Genomic DNA, 24,476 nt, shown 5'->3' on the forward strand with positions numbered 1-24,476 from the left:
ATACAAGGTCACGAGAACAAGTGTCTGAGGGAGAATGATGACAACGGATAAGACTTCCGCGGAAAACAAACTACTCCTGGGAATTCCCACTTTTATTAAGTGTAGGCGTGGAAAAACAAAGGGCTTCAGAAATCAGCACTGATCTAACAGGTCTTCAGATTATGATCATGTTGTAATGACGAAAAACATTTAAATGACATTTTGTATACAGTCATGGACAAAAGTTTTGGCAGTGACATAAATTTTGTGTTTTGAAATGAGTAAATAAAATGAGTAAATACTGTATAATATATTATAATACATTTACATTTTACGTTTACGTTTTCATTTTACATTTTATTTTATGTAATATCTGTATTTAACATTTTATATATTCTTTTTTAAATAATATTTTTACAACAGAGTGGGTGCCCTCTTTTTTTTTATTTTTGAACTATTTTCTCCTGTTTAAACTAGAAAGGGAGTAAGGGAATTATATTGTTGTTTATTTCCTTTTTATTTCTGTAAGGTAAGTGTAGACTTGGTCGCAATAGTTAGAGGCATTTTTTTATTGTATTTTCTTTGGGATTTTCATCCACTCCTGAAGACTTAATACTTCCTTGTTTGTGTTACATCAAATAAATTGTTGTATCACAGTTATGTTGTTTACTTTTTTTTTTTTACTTTAATGTTGCTTTCCCCTTTCCTAGACTGGGTGGAACATAACACCTGCTTTTGTTTTAATATAAGAAGAGCTCTGACAGCTGTTTTTATTTTGTTCCAGCTTTCTTCCACTGTGTCCACATCATCATTGTCGTTCTCCCTGGAAATAAGTTTAGCTTAATGGTGCCTAAGATCAGAATGATCAGATTTAATGACAATTTTGCAAAAAAATACAAGATCAGATGTATATATATATATATTTCTAGATTATTTTTTTATTACTGTACAAAGACATCACTAGTGTAAATAATTATGTGTGCTGAGAGATCATTTATGACTGCACATATTTATCAGGTGATCCAAGCTGCCATCAGTCAGCCATTCAAGACACCTGAAGTCATTCGGCTGTTCACAAAAAAAACAGCCAGGGCAACAGAAGACTGGCTGAGGTGATTATTTTTATTTTTAAATATTAACATTTTCAAATAAATATGCAAAGACATAAATACATTCATATGATTCTGTGTGAATTCAGTTGGAGCGTGATGTGATGGTTGGAAAGCTCCCTAGAGATGTGTACACTCAGCAGAAAGTGGAGATCCTCACGGCTCTGAGAAAACTTAGCAAGAAGGTGAGAAGGATATTATTGACGCAAATACTCTCACATCTATTTCAAGACTCACATGTTTAACTGTTTCTGATATCTGTACCATGTCTGAATGCACAGCTGATGATGGAGGATGAATTGTTTCTTGTTGCAAATGCTAGTGCCACTCTGAGAAGGTGACTGCGAGCCTGGGTAAGATGAGAAGCAGCTAATGATTCTTAATGAAGCATACTTTGCTTACTAAATATTTCTTTAATAATCAAATGTATCTTACCTTTCCAGGATCTGAAGAGAAGACAATGGCATTGGCCAGTTCTGGTGTTGGGAAGACCCTGACATAAAGCCTTACTAGGACTGACATTTATTGTGAGTGAGGCTTAAATGATGCCTGTGCATTTTACAGTATTCACAGTCATTTTTTTTAAACAATGGTTGCAATTGGTACACTTAGGAACAGAATTGTCAAATGACATCATGTGGTCACTCAACCTGAAGTATATACATTGGGTTTCATCAGACAGTTGTTTGTGTTGTATACATTGTATACATTTTATTTGGGTACAGTGAAAAAAACATTTATGTCAATGTCAATTTTGCAAAAAATACAAGATCAGATGTATTTATATATTTCTAAATTAAAATTTTTCGGAATACAGTTATTCAAAAAAGGTCTGGATTCTTTTTTTTTTAACCCTTTGGTTATAATGTTATTTATTAACTCTTTCATCAAGCTGTTCACCAATAAGCATTTTGGTATAGTATTTGATAGCAGAACAGACTGTGATTACTATGCATTTTAATATTGTTTGGCATTCCTTTTTTTAATCCAGTGTGATATTTGTAAATATTTTGTATTTGAATATATTTGGTGATCAACATCTGAAACGTTGCCAGTGTTTTCTCTTTTCTCTATTTACAATAACCATCTTTCTCTAGTTTGTATTTGGTTGAAAAAGATCTTAAAAGCAGGTTTAATCTCTGCAAATTCCATTGTGATCTATGGAAAATCATTATCAATCTGTAAATGTTTAATATAAACCTTATAAGAAATTCCGCACTGCCAAGTTAACATAAAAATAACAAACAGACTGTCAGTCTAATTATTTGATTATGATATTAGCAGGCTTCTCTTGAGACGTTATGAATTAGATAATTCATATTTTTCAGTTTTCAAGCACTAGGTGGCACTCTAGTCCTGGCAACATGACTGTGGTCTGTAATTCACATTAATCATAGACCCCAAAGAAATGTACATATTTTTTGACACAGTTGAGCGTGATGGGGTTGTAGGTTTTGTTTTTGTTTTGTCTTTTTGGCTCAAAAAAAAACAAAAACTTGTTCGTGCTAACGTTAAGGTGGGCATAAACAGAAACAGTGTATCATATATATAATTATCTAAAGAAATAATCGGAACTCCAACTTTATTCCCATCTCATCCTTTATTTTGTTCATGAGCAAGCATATTCACTATAATTATTCCTCTGAATAATAGAAAAGTGAATGAGCTGGAAGGCAGCATCCAACAGTTCTACAACATCCCCAATTTCATTTCTAGAGCAAAAAAATAGAAGTAATTCAAAATGTGAACAATGACCACTGAAGACTGCAAATCGGAGACAGGTAATCTTTGATTCAGTAGTATCACCAGTCTCCCGTCCCATCTACTCCGCTCCAAACCCACAGTACCATGTGCCATTTACAGGAAATATTTATATCTTGTGTTATACATGCAAAGACAATGCCCCGTTAGACAACCACCATCTGCAGCTGTTCACATTCAGCACAGACTGCTTATTTATTATGGAAAGTTTCTGCGCATGTGCCTTAAAATCTTCAAAACCAATTGACAAAATCACATTGTTCGAAAAACAATTCACATGAGTTTTTCCTCGAGAACCTGCAGATGAATACTTGCATCAGGGGAAAGGAGGGAAGATACAAACAACTGTGCGATTTTCAGTACAAACATTGATTATACTAAATTTGGTCTCATTGAATGGATCAAACAGTTTTTAAAGCAAGTTGTGAGAGACTATTACATTTGTGTGATAAATCATCATGTGTATGCTTCTTGTGAATTTCATGCTGCCCTCTACAGCGTTATCAGGAGATACACCTTTCACTATACACATATTGTTAAACTCATACCCACATATGCTGCATATAATAATGTACATTTTTTAAACATGATTTAGTACAATATTCATTGATGATACAGTATGGACTATTTTCTCTACACATCAACATGAACACAAGACATCTAAAACGTCCACTCTTGATAAAACTAGCTGTTGATCCCTAACAGAAAATTAAATAAAACAAAATTAAAATCACTTCCCCATACATGTAAGAAATCTAATAGAAAATAATTATAAAAAAAAGAGGAAATTGCAACAACTAAAATGGCATAGATGATTGTTTGGTTAGTTGTGTTATTAATGTGCTGTGACGGGCTAAAGGCACTCCCAACTCCACCGGCTGAATTCTGGACCTCTTTTTAAAGCTCCTGTCAATTTTGAAGGGGGACCTGAAGACCAAAACATAGAATAAAAACTAAAACCTACAAAAATATTACCGTTGCCCTTTCATGGGTCACAAAAACAGACCTTCTCTACAGCTTCCCGCATTGTATCTTTTCCGGACATGACATAAAATTATATTCATACCATCAATCATAACAAAGCCTTGTAGCCTAGGCCTTAAACTGAGAAAATTCATGCATGTAAACAAAAACAAATCTGTACCCTAAAGCTTCACGTCCGTCTTTACTAAACAATGTACAATCTCCTAAATAATTAACATTCTTTTTTTCGCGCCCAAAGGGAACAGAGTATTATTTTCTCCAATAAAATACCATTTTGGAAGGGGCGTGTCCCAAAATGTCCAATCACGGTAAGAAAATTCAACTATGGCATGATTCTGAAAATGTCTACGAGGAGAAATGACCTGCAAATCTGGAGTAGATTGATAGCATCGCCAAAAAGGAATACAAGTTTACCAAATGTAAACAAATATCTTTACACAACTCTACAGCACAGTTCCATGTACAATGAAATCCAACGGCCATACTGCAAAAAATGTGTTATGCTTTAAGAGTTTCAATTCATTTCTTTTAATGCGCTGATAGGCAAATTAGACCTTTTAATGTTTTTAGGGGCCTTGAAATGACAAGAATAAGAATTGGGTTAACCCTGAATTTGAAAATAAAATGTAAAAAAAAAAAAAATCACAAAAAATACTACATATATATAATAAAATCAACCCCAACGCAAATAATTTTGTTTAGTACAGTTCATGTAACTGACCATCTCAAGCCAGTATTTTAACAAGAGGTCTGTTGAAAGAGTACACAAGTACACAACAGACTTTTCAATGCACACATTGTTTATAAATCACCAGCGCACCCATTTTCCACGTCTTTTCAGTCATAATGTTATTCGGACTGGGTTATTAATGTGCATACTGTGATTCCAATTGGTCTCTATTTATGACAGAAAACACAAGCATTATCACTTAAGAATGGCTTACATCACTGCTGTGTGCCTAAACTGTACAACTTACAGTACCACGAGAAAAAAAACAACAACGGTATATTCATCACCTGAATATGATTATTAGTTACTGAAATAAAAGCACTAAAGCCTTGGAGTAGCTTTTGTGCGATTGCAAGCCCAGCTAGAATTGACATATGTAAAGCAAAAAAAAAAAAAAACTGAACCAACAAACAAAAAGATGCACACCGTCCTCCAAGAGAAAAGACAATATGAATGACACTTTGCCACAGAAACCTCAGCCTCTGTCATGGGTTTCTCTCTGCGGACGTCTTTTGTACGAGCATGACATTTACTGAAACATGCTAAGAGCAACTGACATAATAATATTCTACAGCAGGTACTGTGTCTTTTTAGACACCGGCAACCGTTGGTTAGGCTTTCACTAACACATTTGACTAATTACATGGTTTTGTCTTATTTACAAAATATCAAAAAGCAGTTGTTTTCTTCCATACCCATGATTCCAAATCTTGCCATGCAATACAAAGAAGAAAAAAAATGATCAGAAATCAAAATTCCTGTAGCAAATCAACCTTAAATGTCATGTGCGAGGAATATACATTAAATCATTCTCAAAGCTCTATTAGAAAAGTAAAAGTGCAGGGCTTAAAGTCCATACAGAGCTTAAAGAAAATGCAAATGAAGGCCAGGATTCCCTCGGATAGGACAGAAAAAGATTCAATAAATTAGGAACTTGTATTGAGATAGCTGTGAAACTATACTACACTGCAGAGGGATGTGACTGTGCATGGGTGGATTTGTCATTGTGTGTGTGTGTGCGTGTGTGTGTGTGTACTGTGTGCTCAGGAGGATCAGTAGGTGGAGTCGTCCCACTCCAGCTGCTGCTGTCTGCTCGATCCCTGCTGGTCTTCCTGTTCGCCACCCTCATCCTCACTACTGTCTGACTCTGCGCTAGTGATGTCATCTTCCTCCTCTTCATCCTCGCTCTCTTCCTCTTCCTCATCTCCTTCCTCTTCGCTGCTGTGCTGATCCTCGTAAGTCTAGTAAGAGAAAGAGAAAACTGGATGTTCTTTAAACTGCATAATAGATGTCTGCAGATCTATTCAAAAGATTAGATTTATGAGCAAACAAATCCTTCTTAAAAAAAAAAAACCTAAAAACAAACAAACAAACAAAAAAAATGGGGACCAAACTTTTTTTTGTTAACTATACCCCAAATGTTAAGTTGGACCTATGAGATTTTACATTAATATTTTATTAATTTAATGACACATCTGCATGTTCAGGGTTAATGGTAAATGTCACATGCTATGAAAGTAAACAGTTAAATTATCTAACTTTTTGCAGTGTTTTATCTTGATTGTTTCTATTTTAGAATAAATGTTATTTATATAGAGATTTTGTGAAAAAAAAATATATTGTGATTTTGACATCATATATTGCAATTTTGTGCAATTGCAATTGGAACTCTGGTAAAGTTTATATACAATATATATATATATATATAAATGCATCAAAATAAATGTTTTTTTGTTTGTGTGTGTGTGTGTGTGTACAGTGTATATTTATTATGTATATATAAATACACACACATGATGTATATATTTAAGAAAAATGTTGTTTATAAATTAAATATTTATATATAATATAAATTACGAATACAACTATATACATGCAAATACATGTAATTTTTCCTAAATATATTCTGTATGTGTGTGTATTTACATATACATAAATATACAGTGCACACATATATATTATGTAAACGAAAACTTTTATTTTGAATGCGATTAATTGCAATTAATTGTCTGACAGTACCGATATATATATAGATAGTGATTATATTACATTATAATATAACCACTAAATAATAGTGATTATATTATATCATATATATATATATATATAACAGTTAAAATGAAAAATCAAACTAATGATTTCAAAAGTGAACCAATAATTTTATTCTAATTATAATGGAAGTCCATGCTTTATGAATCACATCCAATGATCTCTCTGTAAGGGCAATATCCCTGAAATGACACCAGAATACAAAAAAGTAGCTGTTTGGTAGACTGAAAATTTATATTACTGGACAGATGAACAGGAGGAGGAGGGATGGTAATAAAGGGGCATTCTGACAACAGAACATTGAGTTTCTGATGGGTTTAGTCCTCTGCTGCATTAGTTGTGCAAGAGTGCTTTAAAAGCGCTGAGCGAGCCAGCTCTGTTTCTTTTATAACACACCTCCATTGGGTTGACGGTGATGGTGAGGGCAGAGTCATCCCAGTCCATTTCGTTCTCTTTGCCGTGTTCCTGGTCCCTCATTGTGCCCTGGTGGGCAGCACGGATCCGGAAGACGCCAAGGATGATCATAAACACCAGGAAGCTCACACACACAACAATAACGATGGTGGCCGCGCTGGGAACAACTGTGAAGAGTGGATGGACACAGATTAGCATTTGGTGTTTAGGGTGATAAAAACCTAAAAGAGGTTGTCTAAGGTGCCCCTCACAGGCTTTCCAGATGTTGTACACAGCACTTGTATATAATCCCTAAAAGTGCACCATTAAAAACAAGTACACAGCGCTCTATAACTGCCCTAGTTTTTAAATTGACTCTAAGCTCTGGAAAAAATCATGGAAAGAAACTGAATTCCGATTTGAGCTCGACATTAAACAGCTTATTCATTTGATTACAAAGTCTGGATTATCTTTAATGAGAGATTAGTGCAATAATCTAGGAGAGATACTGTGAGAGATGAAGCAGCCAATGAAACGCCATTATCTCCAAGAGAAGCTGAACAGATGGATCAGAGGGGGGGGGGGAAGGAAATGGAGGGATAAAGAAGAAATACCTGAGGCCTGATGGGTGTTGGCCAGGTTGTGTCCAGACAGGTCCACTGAAGCATGCTGTACTTGGTTGATGAACTGAGGCTGTACCATAGCATTGTTAGCATGATCCATGGGGTTGGAAGTATGGATCACGTTGACCTGATTATAATCAACAATAAATATGTTCACACAAATGGCATCTGCATAGTACAATACAATACAGTTTGCTGCAGTATCAGTCTCTTTATATCCTTATTTGTCTTATTTTGATATAGCTATACCTCGACTTTGAATTCATTACTGATGTAGCGGCCATTGAGTTCAGAGCAGACAAGTTTAAACTTCCTGTCAAACAGAGCCTCTGTGTGCCAGTTCCTGTAGCGGATCAGATGCAGGACCTGTTCATAGTTCGCCATGCTGTTAACCCCTGTGGACAGAGACAAACTTTAACCATTTGTCAAGATTACAGGTACAAGATTACTGAAGCTTTTAATACCATTAGATCAGCCATTCAGCAAGATGCTGGATATAAGCTACCATGAACAAAACTCACAAATAAAATCAAAACAATGTGTGCAAATATATTGTTGATGTAGATGGATGAGCACCTGTGATGACCATGCCCACGTTGGAAGAGCTCATCTCCAGAGCTCTCTGCTGGATTTGGGCCAGATCCACCTCCAAACTCTCATGATCTCCGTTTAGTTCATCTCCCACCACAGTCACCTCACACGTGTCCAAGTTATGCATTATCTCCTCAGATACCACCGTCTCTTGTACTGCCAAAAAAAAGAAAAATCCATCAGAACCTATACATCTGATTACATTTGATCTTGGAACGACTTGAGTGTTCAAAAACAGTCCACCGTGCAATTTTATTGCAAATATCGATTGCAAGGAGCAAAGTAATCACTAAATGCACTAAAACATAAAACAAAGGGAAAACATCTAAGACTTTCTTTTCCTAAAGCTTTTATTCCAATAATCCATTATATAGACAACATGAGTATTTCTACCACTTATTTGAATATAAACATCCCAAATATTGCTCAAAGAAACGGTTTAACAATTTGCATTTCCATTTAGTATGCTGTTCCAAATCAATATAACATCCTCTCTTATGTACAACACGAATGTCATATAGAATTAGAATAAATGATGACAGAATTTTCATTTCATTGGTAACTTGTCCCTGTAAAATGCCTCTTGTGGCCAATGTGGAAACTACTCCTGGTCAATCTGCTTACAACTTCCTTTCTCTTTCATGATCAATTTCCCCTTTCTCCAGCTTTCTCAACAAACCACGTGACTCTCACATTCCCAGCGTACCTGTTGGATCATCCTCGCCTTCGGTCTCGGTCTCAGCTTCCACCTCCACCTCATGGGTGATGGTGCTGACGATGCGCAGCTCAGGGAAGAGCGTAATGCCCTCCGTGCTCTCAAATTCAACTGCTCCACGGGCAAAATGGTCAATTCCACTGAGGCTGATCTTTGGCTCCTCTGGCTGGAGGACCATCACGTAGCCTTCAGAGTCAGGCACAGAGATGCACGTCTCCTCATTGAAGCATCTAAAGAAATACAAAGGAGATAAAGCATAATACATTCATCATTACAAGTGTACTAAAAGTATGAAAAGATTACTTGTGTTTCATTATTAGCTTTTCTGTGTTATTTTGGAGCAATAATATTTTAAAGTGGGTGGGACTTGCTTGAGTGATGCAGATGAACTGAAATGATGGAAACTAACTTGACAGTGGTGGTGACACGCAGATGGCGGATTCCTGGGGTGGGGAACTGCCGGGAATTTAGGTAGGAGATGTGCTGCATGACCTTCTCAAAACTCTCAACGTCATCTCCCTCCAGCGTCAGCGAGGACTGGTTGGGGTTAAACTCCACCTACAGAGAGACAGGGAAACATGTGTCCATTTGATTAACCTTGGGAACATTTTAAATTAAATCCGCTCTATGTAAATATGTCGACCTGAAGTAATTCTGCTCTCCATATTAAGTGATCATATCTCTTCTCAAGTCTTGGGTTAAACCACTAATTTTTATGAAGCCTTTGTGAACTTGTGAAGTGAAGGTTTGGTTACCTGGATTTGCAACGAATGGACAAAAACCTTTTAGGTTTCATTCAAAATGCCTTTATTTGTGTTTTAAATAGTAACTAAACTCCTACGGTTTTAGAACAACATGAGGTGTATAAATGATGACAGGATTTTCATTTCTGGGTGAACTATCCTTCTAAAAATTTACAAATAAAATATTTTTATCATGACAACTCTCAGAAGATTTTAGCATGGTAATGGAAATGACAATGTTAATGTATTTGGTCTTGGTGGAACAGATTAGCTACACTGCTGAATTACTGCTGCTGTTGGTTATTGCTGTATTTGTAGATTATTGCTGCTGCTGCAAAGCAAGTACTGGATAATATAGATCAGGGGTTGGCAACCTACGGCACGCGTGCCAACAGTGGCACGCAGAGGGATAATCGCTGGCACGCAAGCAATAAGGAAAACTGTATAATGACGAACAGTTTGATGTAATAACTTCTCATAGTCACACAGCCTGTTAGGAGCTACAAATACTATTAAAGTGTGAGAATTAACTTGCATGGATGCACGTGCAAACACTGCACATACTCAGTGGTCTCAAACGTGGTGCCCGCGTCTCTGAGTCGCCCGCCGAGCACGTTCTATAAATAGCCTGAATTGTAATCTTTCATTTTTTTTTATGATAATGGCATAAAATGAGAAAATAACTATTGGTGACATTTCATATACCATTAAAACATAAAATAATTCAATAATTAAAAAAAAAATAGAATCGGCACGTCTCTCTATCTCTCTCTTTCTGCGTCTCGTGCGCGCACCTCTCTCTCGCTCTTCGTCTCGCGCGCGCGCACCTCTCTGTCTCTCTCTCTCGCTCTGCGTCTCGTGCGCGCACCTCTCTTGTTCTCTCTGCGTATCGCGCGGCAGAGGAGCAGCGTTTTAATTTAGTTAAACACAGATATTATGTTGCTTTTCTAATTTTACATGCAAGTATGTAAAGTATATCATTCAGTCACTATTTCATATTTATGCCGTTGTTCTTTCTCCCTTTCCCCCCGTGATTTTTTCTATATCGCGAATATAAGACGACCCCCCATTTTTTAGGACAAAAAAAGCCTATTTGTTAGGACAGAAAAACTAAGGTAATTATATATTCAATAGTCATATTTAACAATATTAGTAATATTGTTAAATATGACTATATTAAAAATATAGGCTTTTTGTTGTTATACAACAACAAACTGTCATATTATATTACAGTTTGTTGTTGTATTTTTCAAAACTTGAAACTGTGTGTGTGTGTGTGTGCGTGTGTGTGTGCCTATATCAAACAAGTAGCCCTCAAGACTATTTTATCCCTTCAGGGAGCCCTCACTCACAAAAAGGTTGCAGACCCCTGTACTAGGTGCTTCAGATCAAAGCCTCGGTCTAACAGCACTCGTCAATGTCAAAATGACTGAGATGGCCAATCAGATCAAAGTAGGTGGGGTTTACTGTTCACAGAAGCAGAGCGCGAAGCGTCAGTTTAACGTTAAAGAGAGTGAGGTAAGATAAAGCTGCAAATCAATTAACATTAGTCAACTTTTAATAATATGTTTTACCATAGAAATGTTAAATGACCTAAAGCTATATCCAGTGATGAAAAATTTTCTGAAACATGGCCATTTTGAGAGAAAGAAAGTGGGGGGGGGGGGGGGGGGGGGGTTGGGGTAAATTGTCTCTCTCTGCAGACAATGAAGCGATTTTGCCCCTTTGTTGTTGAGAAATATAACGTAGCGATTCAGTATCGATTAATAAAAGTGGCGTGACAACACTCATAGGTTTATGAGCTTCTGAATGCTACTTTTTGCACAGCACGATCTCAGATCTCTGTGTGCGAGTGGTGTGTGTTGTGTGTGTGTCTGTGTGTGCACGTTCATCAATTAAAGCAGTGCATTAACGTTGATTAAACGTTAAAAAAACTTTTTTATCGTATAATAAAAAATTGTGTATGTACCGTTTAAATACAGAATTATATCGGGGGGGGGGCTGTGCACATTTGGCACAGTGGTTAACCATAAAAATAAAAAATGGCACGTCATGCCGAAAAGGTTGCTGATATAGATAGATAATAACCTGTAGCAGATCTATACAGGTGGAGCTGGGCAGAGCCGGCCCAGGCTCTGTTGGTGCCCTAGGCAAGATTTTAGAAAATGCAGATTTTTCTAAACTTTACTATAACATAACATAAATACTGATCAGGCTATTAACATAAGTAGTAAATAAATTGTGATAACAGGCTAAATAAATGGAGATGACAAGTACTTATTATAACAAAAGAATATGAAAAGAAATATGAACAATATGAAAAGCCTAAAATAGTCTAACAGACCTAAAATAGTCTAACAGACAACAAAGGCAACAAAATAAAGGCTACATTTTGTTATTTATTATGGATGTTAGCCAGCTAGCTAATCTAATTAGCATACCCATACCTTTCATTTTAATTTTGTGCATACAGTAGAAAATGACATACTTAAACTTAATTATTTCATTTTATGACTGCCAGATTATAGTCCTAGTCATGGTCTTTTTTCAAAACACATTTAGACACTTTTTGGTGACTTAAAAGCAAGCAGAAATGTAACTGAAATTAAAACATTACAGAAGCTTAAAGTTATTTTAAAGAAAATAAAGTAAAATTAAATAAGCAGTTAACTTGTCAGTTAAGATGTTCTAAAAGGCTATTTCAAAGTACTGCATAAACATCACAGGCTAATACACAGTCGTTAACTTTTGATTTTTACCTCTATATTGATATTTTTCTGCTCCTCTTTGCATCACTTCCTGCCTTTTGTCCTTCATAATTTTATTTTTTCACAAACTTTTTAACTGATACTTTAAGAGCACATAAATGGCAAAACTGTTTTAACTGCATGCGCCATGTATAATTAATGCGTTATGACGATGTATTATAATTACGTCATGACGCAGAAACTGTTTAAAATAATCTAACATGACAATGTCAGATCTTATGATTTTACGTTGAAGTCAATTTTGTTTTATTCAAACATTCATTTTAATCAGTTCGATGATCGATCAGTAGGTTTCTAAAATTATGTTAACGGTCAGAAATTATTTTGCTTCATATATGGGTGTAGGAGCGCACAATGGTCACAAATTTGTTATCCTAACAAAAAAACAAAAAAAAAACCTGCCTATGTCACCTATGCCACGGGCCGGCCCTGGAGCTGGGGAAGGTGGAGGGTTTCAGAGGAATTGAGTGAAGTGAAGTGACATTCAGCCAATTATGGTGACCCATACTCAGAATTTGTGCTCTGCATTTAACCCATCCAAAGTGCACACACACAGAGCAGTGAACACACACACATACACACACACACTGTGAACACACACCCGGAGCAGTGGGCAGCCATTTTTTGCTGTGGCGCCCGGGGGCGCCTTGCTCAAGGGCACCTAAGTCATGGTATTGCCAGCCCGAGATTCGAACCCACAACCCTAGGGTTAGGAGTCAAACTCTCGAACCACCAGGCCAACTCCCCGAATTAAACTGTGAAACTGTGCTAGTGAATGCTAACCAGCCAATTAAAGGTCCCATGACATGGATTATTTCCTTTTTTTTTTTAAATGCTTTTTTAATGTTTCCTTAGGTGTACTTATATTGTTAGTATGATTTTTACATTTAAAACTTAGAAATAAAAAGCATTTTTATATCCTGATATTAGCCCTATGACTTGATTGCTCTGTTTGAAGGGGCGTGTCTGCTGTGAGACTCCGAGTAAACGACAACTGTTGTGATTGGCTGACATCTATGCATACAAAATGCTTATTACATGTGGAACCCCTCGCAAATATATATAAATATATATATATATATAATTTTTTACTATTACAGCTGTGAGATTAATGAATCGTGGAAGTGTTGATAATATTTTTTAGGCAAGTGTTTAGGCAAGTGTGCAGATATACTCGCGATGTGTGACAGCTCCGAAAAAATAAAGGGAGCGTTCTTTGATCGCTCTCTGTAGTTAAATCACAATTTAAATAACAGATTTGTTTCATGCTACTAAGAGAAACAACGTGAAGTTGATCGTTTAGTCACTGGCTTGATTCACTGATGCATAAACAGTATTAAACGATTTAGAAAGTCAGTGTGAACTTGAATAATTAGATGCACATCAGAAATCACTGATCACAGATCAGGCATTAATGAACACTGTTACTCACTGTTTGTGCCGGTGCTGTCGAATCCATATCATAAAAGTCTGTTTGTTACGCCTGTGCTGACATTGCGACTGAATTATATGTAAATATTTGGGCGGGCAAAGCAGAGAAAGGGGAGGTAAAATTTCTCCTTATAACGTCACAAGGAGGAGATTCAAGATCAGCCCGGTTGAGCTTCCATTTTCTCAAAGGCAGAGAAAGATAGCAAAATCTCGATTTACACCGATTAAAATTTCTAGAAACTTGGGGACCATATACAGGCTAGGGGAACTCATATTAATGTTAAAAAACCTCAGAAAGTGAAAATTTCATGTCATGGGACCTTTAAATGTCAAGCAGTACGCTCACTAGCTTCGTATGTAACATGAATCAGCTTGTGCCAAACGGTTTAATGCTGTGAATCAATGCGTTAACGCTGTGTTAACGATCTATCAGTCTTCGATATCTAGAGTTTCAAGACAGAATTTGGAATTAAAAATTATTTTTGGAGTTAAAATTTAAATGTATAATAATAAAATAATTAATTAATTAATAAACACTTTAATGGTATATAATTAATACTAAAATAACACTGTAGAATACCAATGAGTCATTTCTAAGAGATCATAGGTTTTGACGCTTTCGCAAGGCATTATGATCATCAGTCTCTTTAAAACTTCATTTACATAGACCACACATTCACATTTCTCACCTTCACAGCAGAGGCTACTTCCTCTGGAAGCTGCACATCAAGACCTTCCTTGCAGGTGTAGAGGCAGTCGATAACTTTCTTGTTCTCCAGTTTGCCAGATCTGATCATGAGTCCAGCCAGATTTCCCCTGAAGTACTGAGTCATGAGAGCGCTGCCACCTACACAGACCCGGGGGAGACAGAACCTGTTAGATACCAGATGTACAGTCTGCTGAGCTCAAGCATGCTCAGTGTGCACAGGCCGTGTGACTGAAGTCATGCATGTTAAGTGTTCAGTGCTGGTGATGGCCAGAGCGTCACACGAGATGATGGATGACCTGATTCAGGCCTGCGGCCTCATGCAACTTTTGGTGGGACAAAAAAAAGGCAAATGAATGGGAATGAACCGAAAGTGGCACATAAAACATGACTGACTAAATCTACACATATTTCCATATTTCTAAATGGTTTAATGGGGTAATGCTATGTGTTTTTGAACTGCCTTGTTATCAACATTTAAGGAATGTGACTCAAAAAAGAAAACTGGTCATTGTTTAAGCCGTTCCAAATGGGGTTATTATTTCATAAAACATACAAGTAGAACTTTTTTTGAAAAATATTACGATGCTCCTTCTATGACATGACTGTTAATATTGACCACCTCTGTCAAGCTTCAAAAAGACATAAGACCCACCAAAAAAGCATCATACATGCAGTCTGAAAAATGGCCCCAATGTAATTTATTATAAATTAAGAAAAAAATATGGGGGGGGGGTGCTTGACAGATGTTGTTTTATGAAAAAGCCCTGTGTACAAATTTTATATACATTTGATTTCTAGGTGAACAGTCTCTTTAAGATGAAAATCAAAGCATATATGTTTCTAGCTGTGTGTAATGTCCTCTCTAGAGTATGACTGTGTCTGAAGAACACCGAGAGATACAGGAGCGGTCAGAATAACCTCCGCAGTAACGTGACACTGAGTGATGCTGTAAAGTGGCTCTCAGAGACAACAAGGTTACACAGTGAGAAATGAGACACTGTCTGCTGCACTGATACCACTGGCATAAATAATCCTGCAAACTGCAGCAAGGAATGCAGCCAAACCCTCTGATTTATCAAAAACATGCAGATCCCTTAGGTCAGTTGGACTTGGTTTGCTTCTAAAATATACTGTGTGCTGTATACATCTCTGGAAGCAAACTGAAATTAGATGGAGCTAGACTGATGAATTAAGAAAACAGAATGAAGAACAAGTCAGGCAGGGTATATGAAATGGTGTCTCTCAACTCTGTCGCATCATGCTACAAATATTATGCCACTGCAGACTGAAGTTGTGCATAAACGGTCCTCCTGCAGCCGTAATGTCACGCTGCAGAAGAACCGCATATACACAGAGCGTTAATAGACTTGCTCTTTTGACATAATGGGGTGATAAGGAAAGACAAGAGCAACCTGTCGAAGGCTCTGAGAGAGTCTCAGTATCATTGTCATGTCCTGAGAGGTCTGTGGAGGTAAGACAGAAGAGCAGGGAAAGACCAGGGCTCAATATAGTCAAGGGAAATAAAGTCACTTGATACATGGTGTCATGCATTAAATACCCTGAGAAATCATTCAGAAAACATTTTATTGAACAGATATATGTAAAACACTTTATAAATATTTTATATAAGCATCTAATTCAACTGATTAAATGTAATTTATTAAAAAAATATTGAACAACTACCAACTCTTATAAACAGTGTTGGGGAAAGTTACTTTTAAAAGTATTGCATTACAATACTGCGTTACTCTATAAAAAAAGTAATTAATTGCATTACTTGGTTACATTTTATGGAAAGTAATGCATTACGTTATTTACTTTTACTTTTTGTCACCGGAGCTGGGCTTGCTTATTAATTTATAATAACAAAAAAAAAAGTTAGATTTTTGGAAACTGTAAAGGCCCTTTTCCACGAAAAGTGAAATCATTCAGCCTAAGACTGACTTCCAATTTCTCTCAACATGGCGAATGGAGAGATGTTAGTGAATAAATGGGAAAATAAAATAAATTAAAATAAAAAAAGATATTTTCTTGTAAAGTAATTACTTGACTAGTTACTTGAAAAAAGCAATCTGATTACATACCTTTCATTATTTGTAATGTGTTACCCCCAACACTGGTTATTAATAATAATACTGCCATTTAATAGTAATAACAATAAGAGTAAAAATCCCTACATAAACGATAGGGTTTCTGTTCTTCGTGCTTGTACCCTAAATAAAAATAATACTCAAATTTTTTTTATTTTGTATTAAAATTTTAGAAGTACATCAGTATAAATATTTACATGGAATAAAAGCCACAAAACATTTATAGATTAAATGAGTTCTTTAAAAGTTTATCTATTTCCTGACGTGTTAAAAATGTTGTATTACATCTACGACTGGGGTTATGATATAAGCAACTCTACAAATTGCAAAGATGAACTACTTACTAAAACAGAGCATGCTTAAATTTCAGCTGCAGCTGGTGACAAAGAGCTTTCAAGTCTAAACCTGAGGTTGCATCATTGTGTGTGAAGAGAATCAATAGATCATTAGCGAGAGTACCTTGCCAGCAGCCGCCGATGGTGAGCTGGGTTTCGATCTTAGAGGCATGCAGAGGGTAATCCTCTGTGACCAGGAAGGGCTCAAAGGTGGCACCATCCACAAACAAAGTCACTGCTGGGAACTCAATGTTCAACACATAGTGATGCCATTCTTTATCACACACCTGGGAGGAGAGATACTAGATCAGGGCCTCGGTTTAACCACAGATTGCATCAGCTACAGCATTCAGAAAAACCCGTACTTTCTTAAATGTACAGTTAGGTTTGCTTAAAGCAGGTATATTAATGTTTTTAATGCTAAGGACCCTCAGTTATGAAGATGCTCTAGCAAACAACCCCCTTCCTATAATATAATTTGGCAGGCATATATATATATATATATATATATATATATATATATATATATATATATATACACATATATACACACATATATACATATACACACACACACACATAAAAATGCACTTTTACTGGTCATATGGGCCATTTAGAGAATGTTTATGCCCTAATTCAACACATGAGGTGACCTATTCACTGCTAGTAGCTAAACCTAGCATTTAGTAACACAAATGCGTTTTTTAAAAACTGAGTGAAGAGGCTAAAGTTGACTCACTTGATCGAGTTTCCAGTGGAATTCAGCAGGTTTGTAGTTCTCTGATTCGGTGGGTTCCTGACGCAGCAGCAGCACAAGCCGACAGTTGTGTACGTACAGGGAATAGTGGTGCCTGTTCATCTCTGCAGAAGACACATATACAAGAATAACTTCTGTCAATGATAATTCATGTTAATACACTTGTTTATCACATGACAGATTGCATATTTCACATTGTCACACTCAAATGCGGATAAACAGATTTAATATGCACTCATTGCACTGTGCACATATCCAAGTATGCATGGTTTGCTGCAGCCGCAGAAAATGTTCTAGAAAACATTGAGCAATTTCCCATAAATGGGGGCAGAACTGTGATGTAATCAGCCTTACATAAGGGCCAGCTGATGGGCTTTTTGTAGCACTGGGAATTTAGCTTCAATGACCAGAGTGAGATTCCCATTTCACAGAACTACTATTAGCAAACCTTGCATAACTTTCAAAAACATACTCCAGTGAAATTTTTACAGCATCGCTTAATATATTGTTATATACTTTTTGTAGTTAATGCTTTCAGTTCCTTTTAAAGGAAAGAAAACAAAACAATGCAGCAATTTGTGTTATGACACGTATTTCAGAATGTGTGGGTGTTTGAATGTAAATTTGAACACTGGAACACTGTATATTTGGAAAAAAACTATAAGTGATTATTTTTTGTAATATTACATAAATTTGTCTGACAGACAAAAAAAATAAGAAATGTCTTTACTGTCCCATTTAAACAATTTAAAATTATTAATTTCTTACAAAATTATTGACCACACATTTTTGAACAGTTGTGTATATTACATATATATGTATATACACACTTAGATAAAACCAACAAAAGGAATTATTAAAGTGATTATTTTTTTGATTGAAATCATGAGATGAAACTAAAATACAACTATAACAGAAATAAAATAATAGATATAAAAGAAATCTGCAAGTACAAATACATCACTTTATCCATTATTTAATTAAATTAAATGTGTTATCAGTGTTAATAAAACATTCAATTAAGCGCATGAAATAACATGATGATTTTGACAGCCCTACTTGAAGTAAAAGTACACTGTCAGTGTGAGAATGTCATTACCGGTCTTGTCAGAGTTGCAGAGTAAGGTCTCCTTCTCCCTGCCTCCAGGTCCGTGTCTCATCCACACGGAGATTGTGAAGGGCTCTTTCAGGGTGGTGCTCACCACACCCTCAGGGACCTTGATGGCCTGGGTGCCATTAAACTCAAACACCTGGTCGCTGTCGTGCCCGTTGTCAGTGGGCAAGCCAACAGTCCAGTTGGCAGAGTTGCTGGGAGCAGGCAACAGCTCCACAGTGCCAGCGCTGGCACCTGGATGGGCACACAAAGTTATTCATTAGAGTATCCCAAAACATTGTTTGCATCATGGTCAGCATGTGCCTTGTGTGATTATGGAGGTAATACGATTATGTAAATTAGTCTAAAATATTTTACACTTGAGTTGCTCAATGTAATAAGCACATTTAAAGATCTTGATGTTAATGTAACTCAATTACAGTAAGGATATCTGGACTCACCGCACAGCTTGTGCAGGGATTTTTCGGAGTATGTGTCGCGGTCACAACCCTTGCCGATGTGATTAGTCTCCAGCATGATGCTGGCCTGAATGGAAGTGATTGGCTCCTCGCAGGTCTCCAGGTGCATGCTGGGGAACAGGGCTAGACTTCCTGTACCAGGCTCATATTCAATCCTTTTATTAAATCCTATCAACATCAAAGAGAAAATGTGTCTTTCACAAAACAGACTCACAACGAGTATTTAGTAATGCTTTACAATGAGGGACAAAAGATCCAGAGTTCTTTGATACCTTGCCAGCTTGGTTTGCAGGTGGGCTTGATGTTGATTTTCACAAGAACGTCCTCAGATGCGCGGTTTTTACCGCAGTCATATGCGGTCACAGTGAGTTTGTACATGCGTTCCTTGCTGTAGTTCAGCTTCTCTGTGTTCTTGATGTTGCCTGTTTATAAGGAGAATTAAAAAGCAATGACCTCACCAGCTAGGTAGGGCTAGTAGGTAGGGCTAGTGTAGTTGTTTTTTCTCAAAACGTTTCCGTTTTACAATGCCAAAGAGGTCTAAAGTGTGGCTACACTTTATAAAAGTGGATGCCGAGTCAGCAAAGTGCAACATATGCGATAAGAGTATTGCAACCAAAGCCGGCAATACCACCAATTTAATGAAGCATTTGTTTGGATTAGTGTTTTGCCCTCCCTCCCTGTTTAGTTTGGTCTACTCCATTGCATATCTTGACGTCGTCTAAATAACAGAGAGAGAGAGAGAGACAGATTTATCCGGTACAGCGAATTTCTCTGAGCAGCAGGCCACTGTATACGTTCACTTAAAACATAACCGACTGTGTTTACGAGAATACTTGCAGAGACAATTATTTTGAGATAATTGTGTGTGTAGCAAGCTCCGAACACGCGCGAATTGTTTAAAACGCTTGAATCAGCTTGAATATCGCTCACTAGGAGTCGCTAAATGAACAGCTGCTGTTCTTTTTTTTTCAACGGAGGATCAGTTGCCCTATTGGTTAAAATCCCCAAACTGTATACTTAAATATTAAATTAATAAATGACATCAAAACAGGGGCGTTTGCTCCTGAATTTCACTACTTAAACCGAATGCATCCCCATGACGTTGACTACAACTTTATGAATGTTAGCTTGTGCTGCTAGTCGATTGCTGTAGCGTTATCGCCGTTATTTCCCCCTTCACATTAGCCTCTGCACCGGTCCACCCTGATGTTAGGAATAGGAAGACAATACCAGAAGGTGCCAATCCCTTCACACTGGCAGCAAGAGGGAAAATGTCCACGCAAAGATGAGATGAGTGCCACAGAGCAGTCACAGGGTTTATTTTTAAAGGTTTGCTACAAATACAGTTTGATTTTGCACTAAAAAGGTTTTTTTTTAACATTCCTTTGCATTTTAGTTGGTTCAATATTAGCCTGTACACAATGTCATTTGTTTATTTATTTATTTATAATTTGTTCATGTTGTGGCAAAAAAGTTTCTCTTTTTTTGTTAATTTTGGCCAAGTAAGGATTGATACCAATCCTGAGTGTCTGCTGGCGCACCCCTATTCAAAAAGCACAACCAGTTGTATTAATAATGTTATCCTGAGTGTGAAGTGTTACCAGAATTTGTTTTAATTAAGGTGAAAAATAAAAGTTTTGTGTTTAATGTATTTGTGTTGATGTTGAAATGGATTTTAAAACATATGGTATCGAAAAAAAGTATCGTTAGGAACTAGTATGAACAATACCCAGCCCTACAGCTAGGTAAGCCAAATCGAAATGATCATGCTTAAATTCAGGCCAAAACTAAAGGTGACAGATTGCTAATGTCAACATAAGATATGCTACTGATCCTAAAATGGATGCTTGTTTCCACAAATCTATTTTATAGGCACATAAATAACAATGACCTAGAAGTCAATATCACTGTATCACTGTAGTTTTGGCAGGAGATCTGAATTGGCAACACTTACCATCCTTGTCAATGGTAAAGGGCACATCGGGGGTGACAATCTCATAGCTGCAGATCTGACTGAACTGGAAAGAGCAGTCAGCGTCCACAGCCTCCACCTTCAGGATGCTGTCATACTTTTTGCCCTCGATCACTGTGGCTTTGTAGGACTTGTCTTTGAACACCGGTGAATACTCGTTCATGTCATTTACTTGGATGTGGACGGTAGCCCTAGGGGACATCAAGCTTGATTAACAAACTAGAATTGGACAAGCGGGAACAAGCAGGCCAGTGACGCAATTCTTGATTGTTAACAGATGGATGATCAATTTATTCATGATCTGATGGGACAGTCTTTCAAAGGACCCTCTAGTGTTGATATATTTTAAATGTGTCATCATGGGTCTATGGCTGCTGAATGCCACAAATATATATATATATACATATATTAAGTAATATATATATATATATATATATAAGAAATTAAAAGACAACATCAAATAAAAAAGAATGGGTCAAATGAATCTCTATATGTTCTCTATATACATGATAGATCTAAACATAATTGGTGTATGGCCTTTAATTACCTTTTTTAACTGAACTACAAGTGGGAATAGAATAGAATATAATATAATAGAATAGGTTTACTAAATTGTCTTAAGTGTCAATTTTTCGAAATTGAGATTTATATATCATCTGAAACCTGAATAAATAAGCTTTCCATTGATGTATGGTTTAATAGGATCTGACAATATTTATCCGAGATACAACTATTTGAAAATCTGGAATCTGAGGGTGCAAAAAAAACAAAATTCTGAGAAAAATCACCTTTAAATTTGTCCAAATGAATTCTTAGCAATAGATATTACGGGTTACACTTTATTTTAAGGTGTCCTTGTTACGGGGTAGTTATACTTTTAAGTACGGAGTAATATTAATTAACTACATGTACTTCCTATATGGTTAGGGTTAGGATTAGGGTTTGGTTTAGGGTTACTTGAATGTAATTATGCGTTATTAATTGTAACTATAATAGTAGGTACATGTAATACGTGTAATAAAGACACCTTAAAACAAAGTGTTACCGATATTACTAATCAAAAATTAAGTTTTGATATATTTACAGTTGGAAATTTACAAAATATCTTTCATGTAACATGATCTTTACTTAATATCCTAATGATTTTTGACATAAAAGAAAAATCGATAATTTTGACCCATACAATGTATTTTGGGCTATTGCTAAAAATATACCCCAGCGACTTAAGACTGGTTTTGTGGTCCAGGGTCACAATTACAAATTTTTCAATCATGAATATTATTAATATAAAGTTGTCGTGTGCAGCAAATCTTGTATGCAATACAGCCAATGTAAAACTTAACTTACAGCTGACTTAACCATAGTGTTTAAGAAAATTCATTAATTAATTTTTTCACTGAAAAAAAATGGTGTAGAAACTTTTCAATCAGAAATTGCTAGTAAATTACAAATAAACATTAAGCAACATGTTGAATTAAGTGTGAAATTTTGAAGCAGGAAAACAGGAATAGCATTTTCTTGTAAATCATGCTTCAATCATTTTTGTTTTATTTGCATATACATCATATCATATACACAACATTCAAAAGTTTGGGGTCAATAAGAATTTATTTTTTTGATTATTAATTAATGAACTAACAATTAATTCGCATATTAATAATAATTAATAATTAATTTAACAATAATTTTAATCGGCAAAGATGAATTAAACTTATCAAAAGTGAAAGACATTTATAATGTTACAAAAGACACAAAGTCATGGTTTCCAGAAAAATATTAAACAGCACAACTGTTTTCAACATTGATAATAATTAAAAGAAAAATGTTTATTGAGCGCCAAATCACTTATAATAATTATCTCTGAAGGACTATTTGATCCTGAAAATGACATTTCAAAATATATTAAAATAGAAAACTATTATTTTATTTTAAATGATTTTAATATTTCACAATATTTACTGCATTTTTGGTCAAATATATGTATGCAAAAATCTTACCAACTCTGCACTTTTAATCATATTTTGACACAGAGAAGCAAATAGGACGCTTATGCGGACCATTTTACCTCCATTCTAGTGCCATTCCCTCCATTATTTCCAGTTCTCTCTATTTTATCAATAAAAGCTGCTAAATCAGATACGCACTTGTGAGATTTCTTCATGTTGCCGCCATCAGGTCCCTCTCCACAGTCATAGGCCTGGATGGTGAAGGTATGCTCCTTTTGCAGCTCACAATCCAGTTTATCCTTGGCCCGGATCACACCCTCGCCAGTAGACTTATCCAACACCACCGCTTCGAACGGTACGTTCTGCCCGTGAATCCTGAAGCCGCAGATCTCCCCTGCAAACGGCACACACGTGTTTAGTCAAGCCCACCCGTGAGTCAAAGCCCCAGCTGCTGTTCATGAGATAAAAGAAACCCACAACGAAACTCATAACACGCCACACTCAAATAAAAACAGCCAAAGGGATTGAAACACTGAGGGGAGGTGGGAAGTGGGAGGTGAAGGTGTCTGTGGAGGAAGCCAGAACCTCTGTGGGATGGGGTGAGTATTTGGGGAAGTGGAAGGGAGAGTTAAAAGAGGGATACTGAGTGCCTGATCAAAGCCATTTGATCACATTGCATCCAGTCATGCAGTAAGAAACCAAGAATGTGGACAGGCATTTCACAGGAATACTTACAAGGACAGGAAGGAAATGATATGAACCAATGAACAGATATCTGTTGTTTTTAATAGCAGAACATATTTAAAGAAGTACTTAAGTTGTTTAATTCAGATTTTTGCTTAAAAATAACACATTTAGAGAAGAAAGCAAGGTTAAAATGTTAAGTTAATCATGGGGCGATGAGAAGGATTTATGACAGAGATCCAGCATCCGAAGTTCACAAATCAAAGCAAATATACAAACGAGCAAAACCCCCTCATTTGGAGTTTAAATTCCCCCTTAAAACTAGATTTTGGTATGAAGGAAGTCTTCCTGTGCAATGTTGTCTCTCTCAAACCTTTAAAAAACGGAAAGAATGAAACAATAAAACAAAATAAAGGAGCAGAGGCAGTAAACTTAAAGGCTGGATGAGAGTCGGGGTTAGAAATATCCATTTGCCTGACATCCACATCAATCAGCAGTAGTTGCCATGCGTGTATTTCAGATTAGTGGAGGAGAA

General features: G+C 36.3%; 1 protein-coding gene and 1 pseudogene across 4 annotated transcripts in view; one reads left to right on the forward strand and one right to left on the reverse strand.

The window, feature by feature from the left end:
* The first annotated feature begins 975 nt into the window (after nucleotides 1–975).
* On the forward strand, nucleotides 976–1,590 carry LOC132129034 (protein LZIC-like; annotated as a pseudogene).
* A 3,982-nt stretch (nucleotides 1,591–5,572) lies between these two features.
* The window catches only part of LOC132129685 (calsyntenin-1-like), a 41,396-nt gene continuing 22,492 nt past the window's right edge, over nucleotides 5,573–24,476 (reverse strand). For 2 of the 4 annotated variants that reach the window (XM_059541349.1, XM_059541350.1), the window contains 16 exons: nucleotides 23,456–23,651; nucleotides 21,294–21,502; nucleotides 19,612–19,761; nucleotides 19,322–19,507; nucleotides 18,867–19,115; nucleotides 17,750–17,871; nucleotides 17,135–17,297; nucleotides 15,998–16,048; nucleotides 14,566–14,723; nucleotides 9,344–9,492; nucleotides 8,926–9,164; nucleotides 8,205–8,375; nucleotides 7,878–8,023; nucleotides 7,620–7,755; nucleotides 7,009–7,193; nucleotides 5,573–5,804 (listed from right to left, as the gene is read on the reverse strand). In XM_059541349.1, coding sequence (XP_059397332.1) covers nucleotides 5,616–5,804; nucleotides 7,009–7,193; nucleotides 7,620–7,755; nucleotides 7,878–8,023; nucleotides 8,205–8,375; nucleotides 8,926–9,164; nucleotides 9,344–9,492; nucleotides 14,566–14,723; nucleotides 15,998–16,048; nucleotides 17,135–17,297; nucleotides 17,750–17,871; nucleotides 18,867–19,115; nucleotides 19,322–19,507; nucleotides 19,612–19,761; nucleotides 21,294–21,502; nucleotides 23,456–23,651 — 2,699 coding nt within the window. In that variant the 3' untranslated portion in view covers nucleotides 5,573–5,615. The remainder of the gene's footprint in view (nucleotides 5,805–7,008; nucleotides 7,194–7,619; nucleotides 7,756–7,877; nucleotides 8,024–8,204; nucleotides 8,376–8,925; nucleotides 9,165–9,343; nucleotides 9,493–14,565; nucleotides 14,724–15,997; nucleotides 16,049–17,134; nucleotides 17,298–17,749; nucleotides 17,872–18,866; nucleotides 19,116–19,321; nucleotides 19,508–19,611; nucleotides 19,762–21,293; nucleotides 21,503–23,455; nucleotides 23,652–24,476) is intronic. The other 2 variants (XM_059541351.1, XM_059541352.1) reach the window with 1 other exon arrangement.

Source organism: Carassius carassius, chromosome 46, assembly GCF_963082965.1.
Source record: "Carassius carassius chromosome 46, fCarCar2.1, whole genome shotgun sequence".
NCBI classification, from domain to species: Eukaryota; Metazoa; Chordata; class Actinopteri; order Cypriniformes; family Cyprinidae; genus Carassius; species Carassius carassius.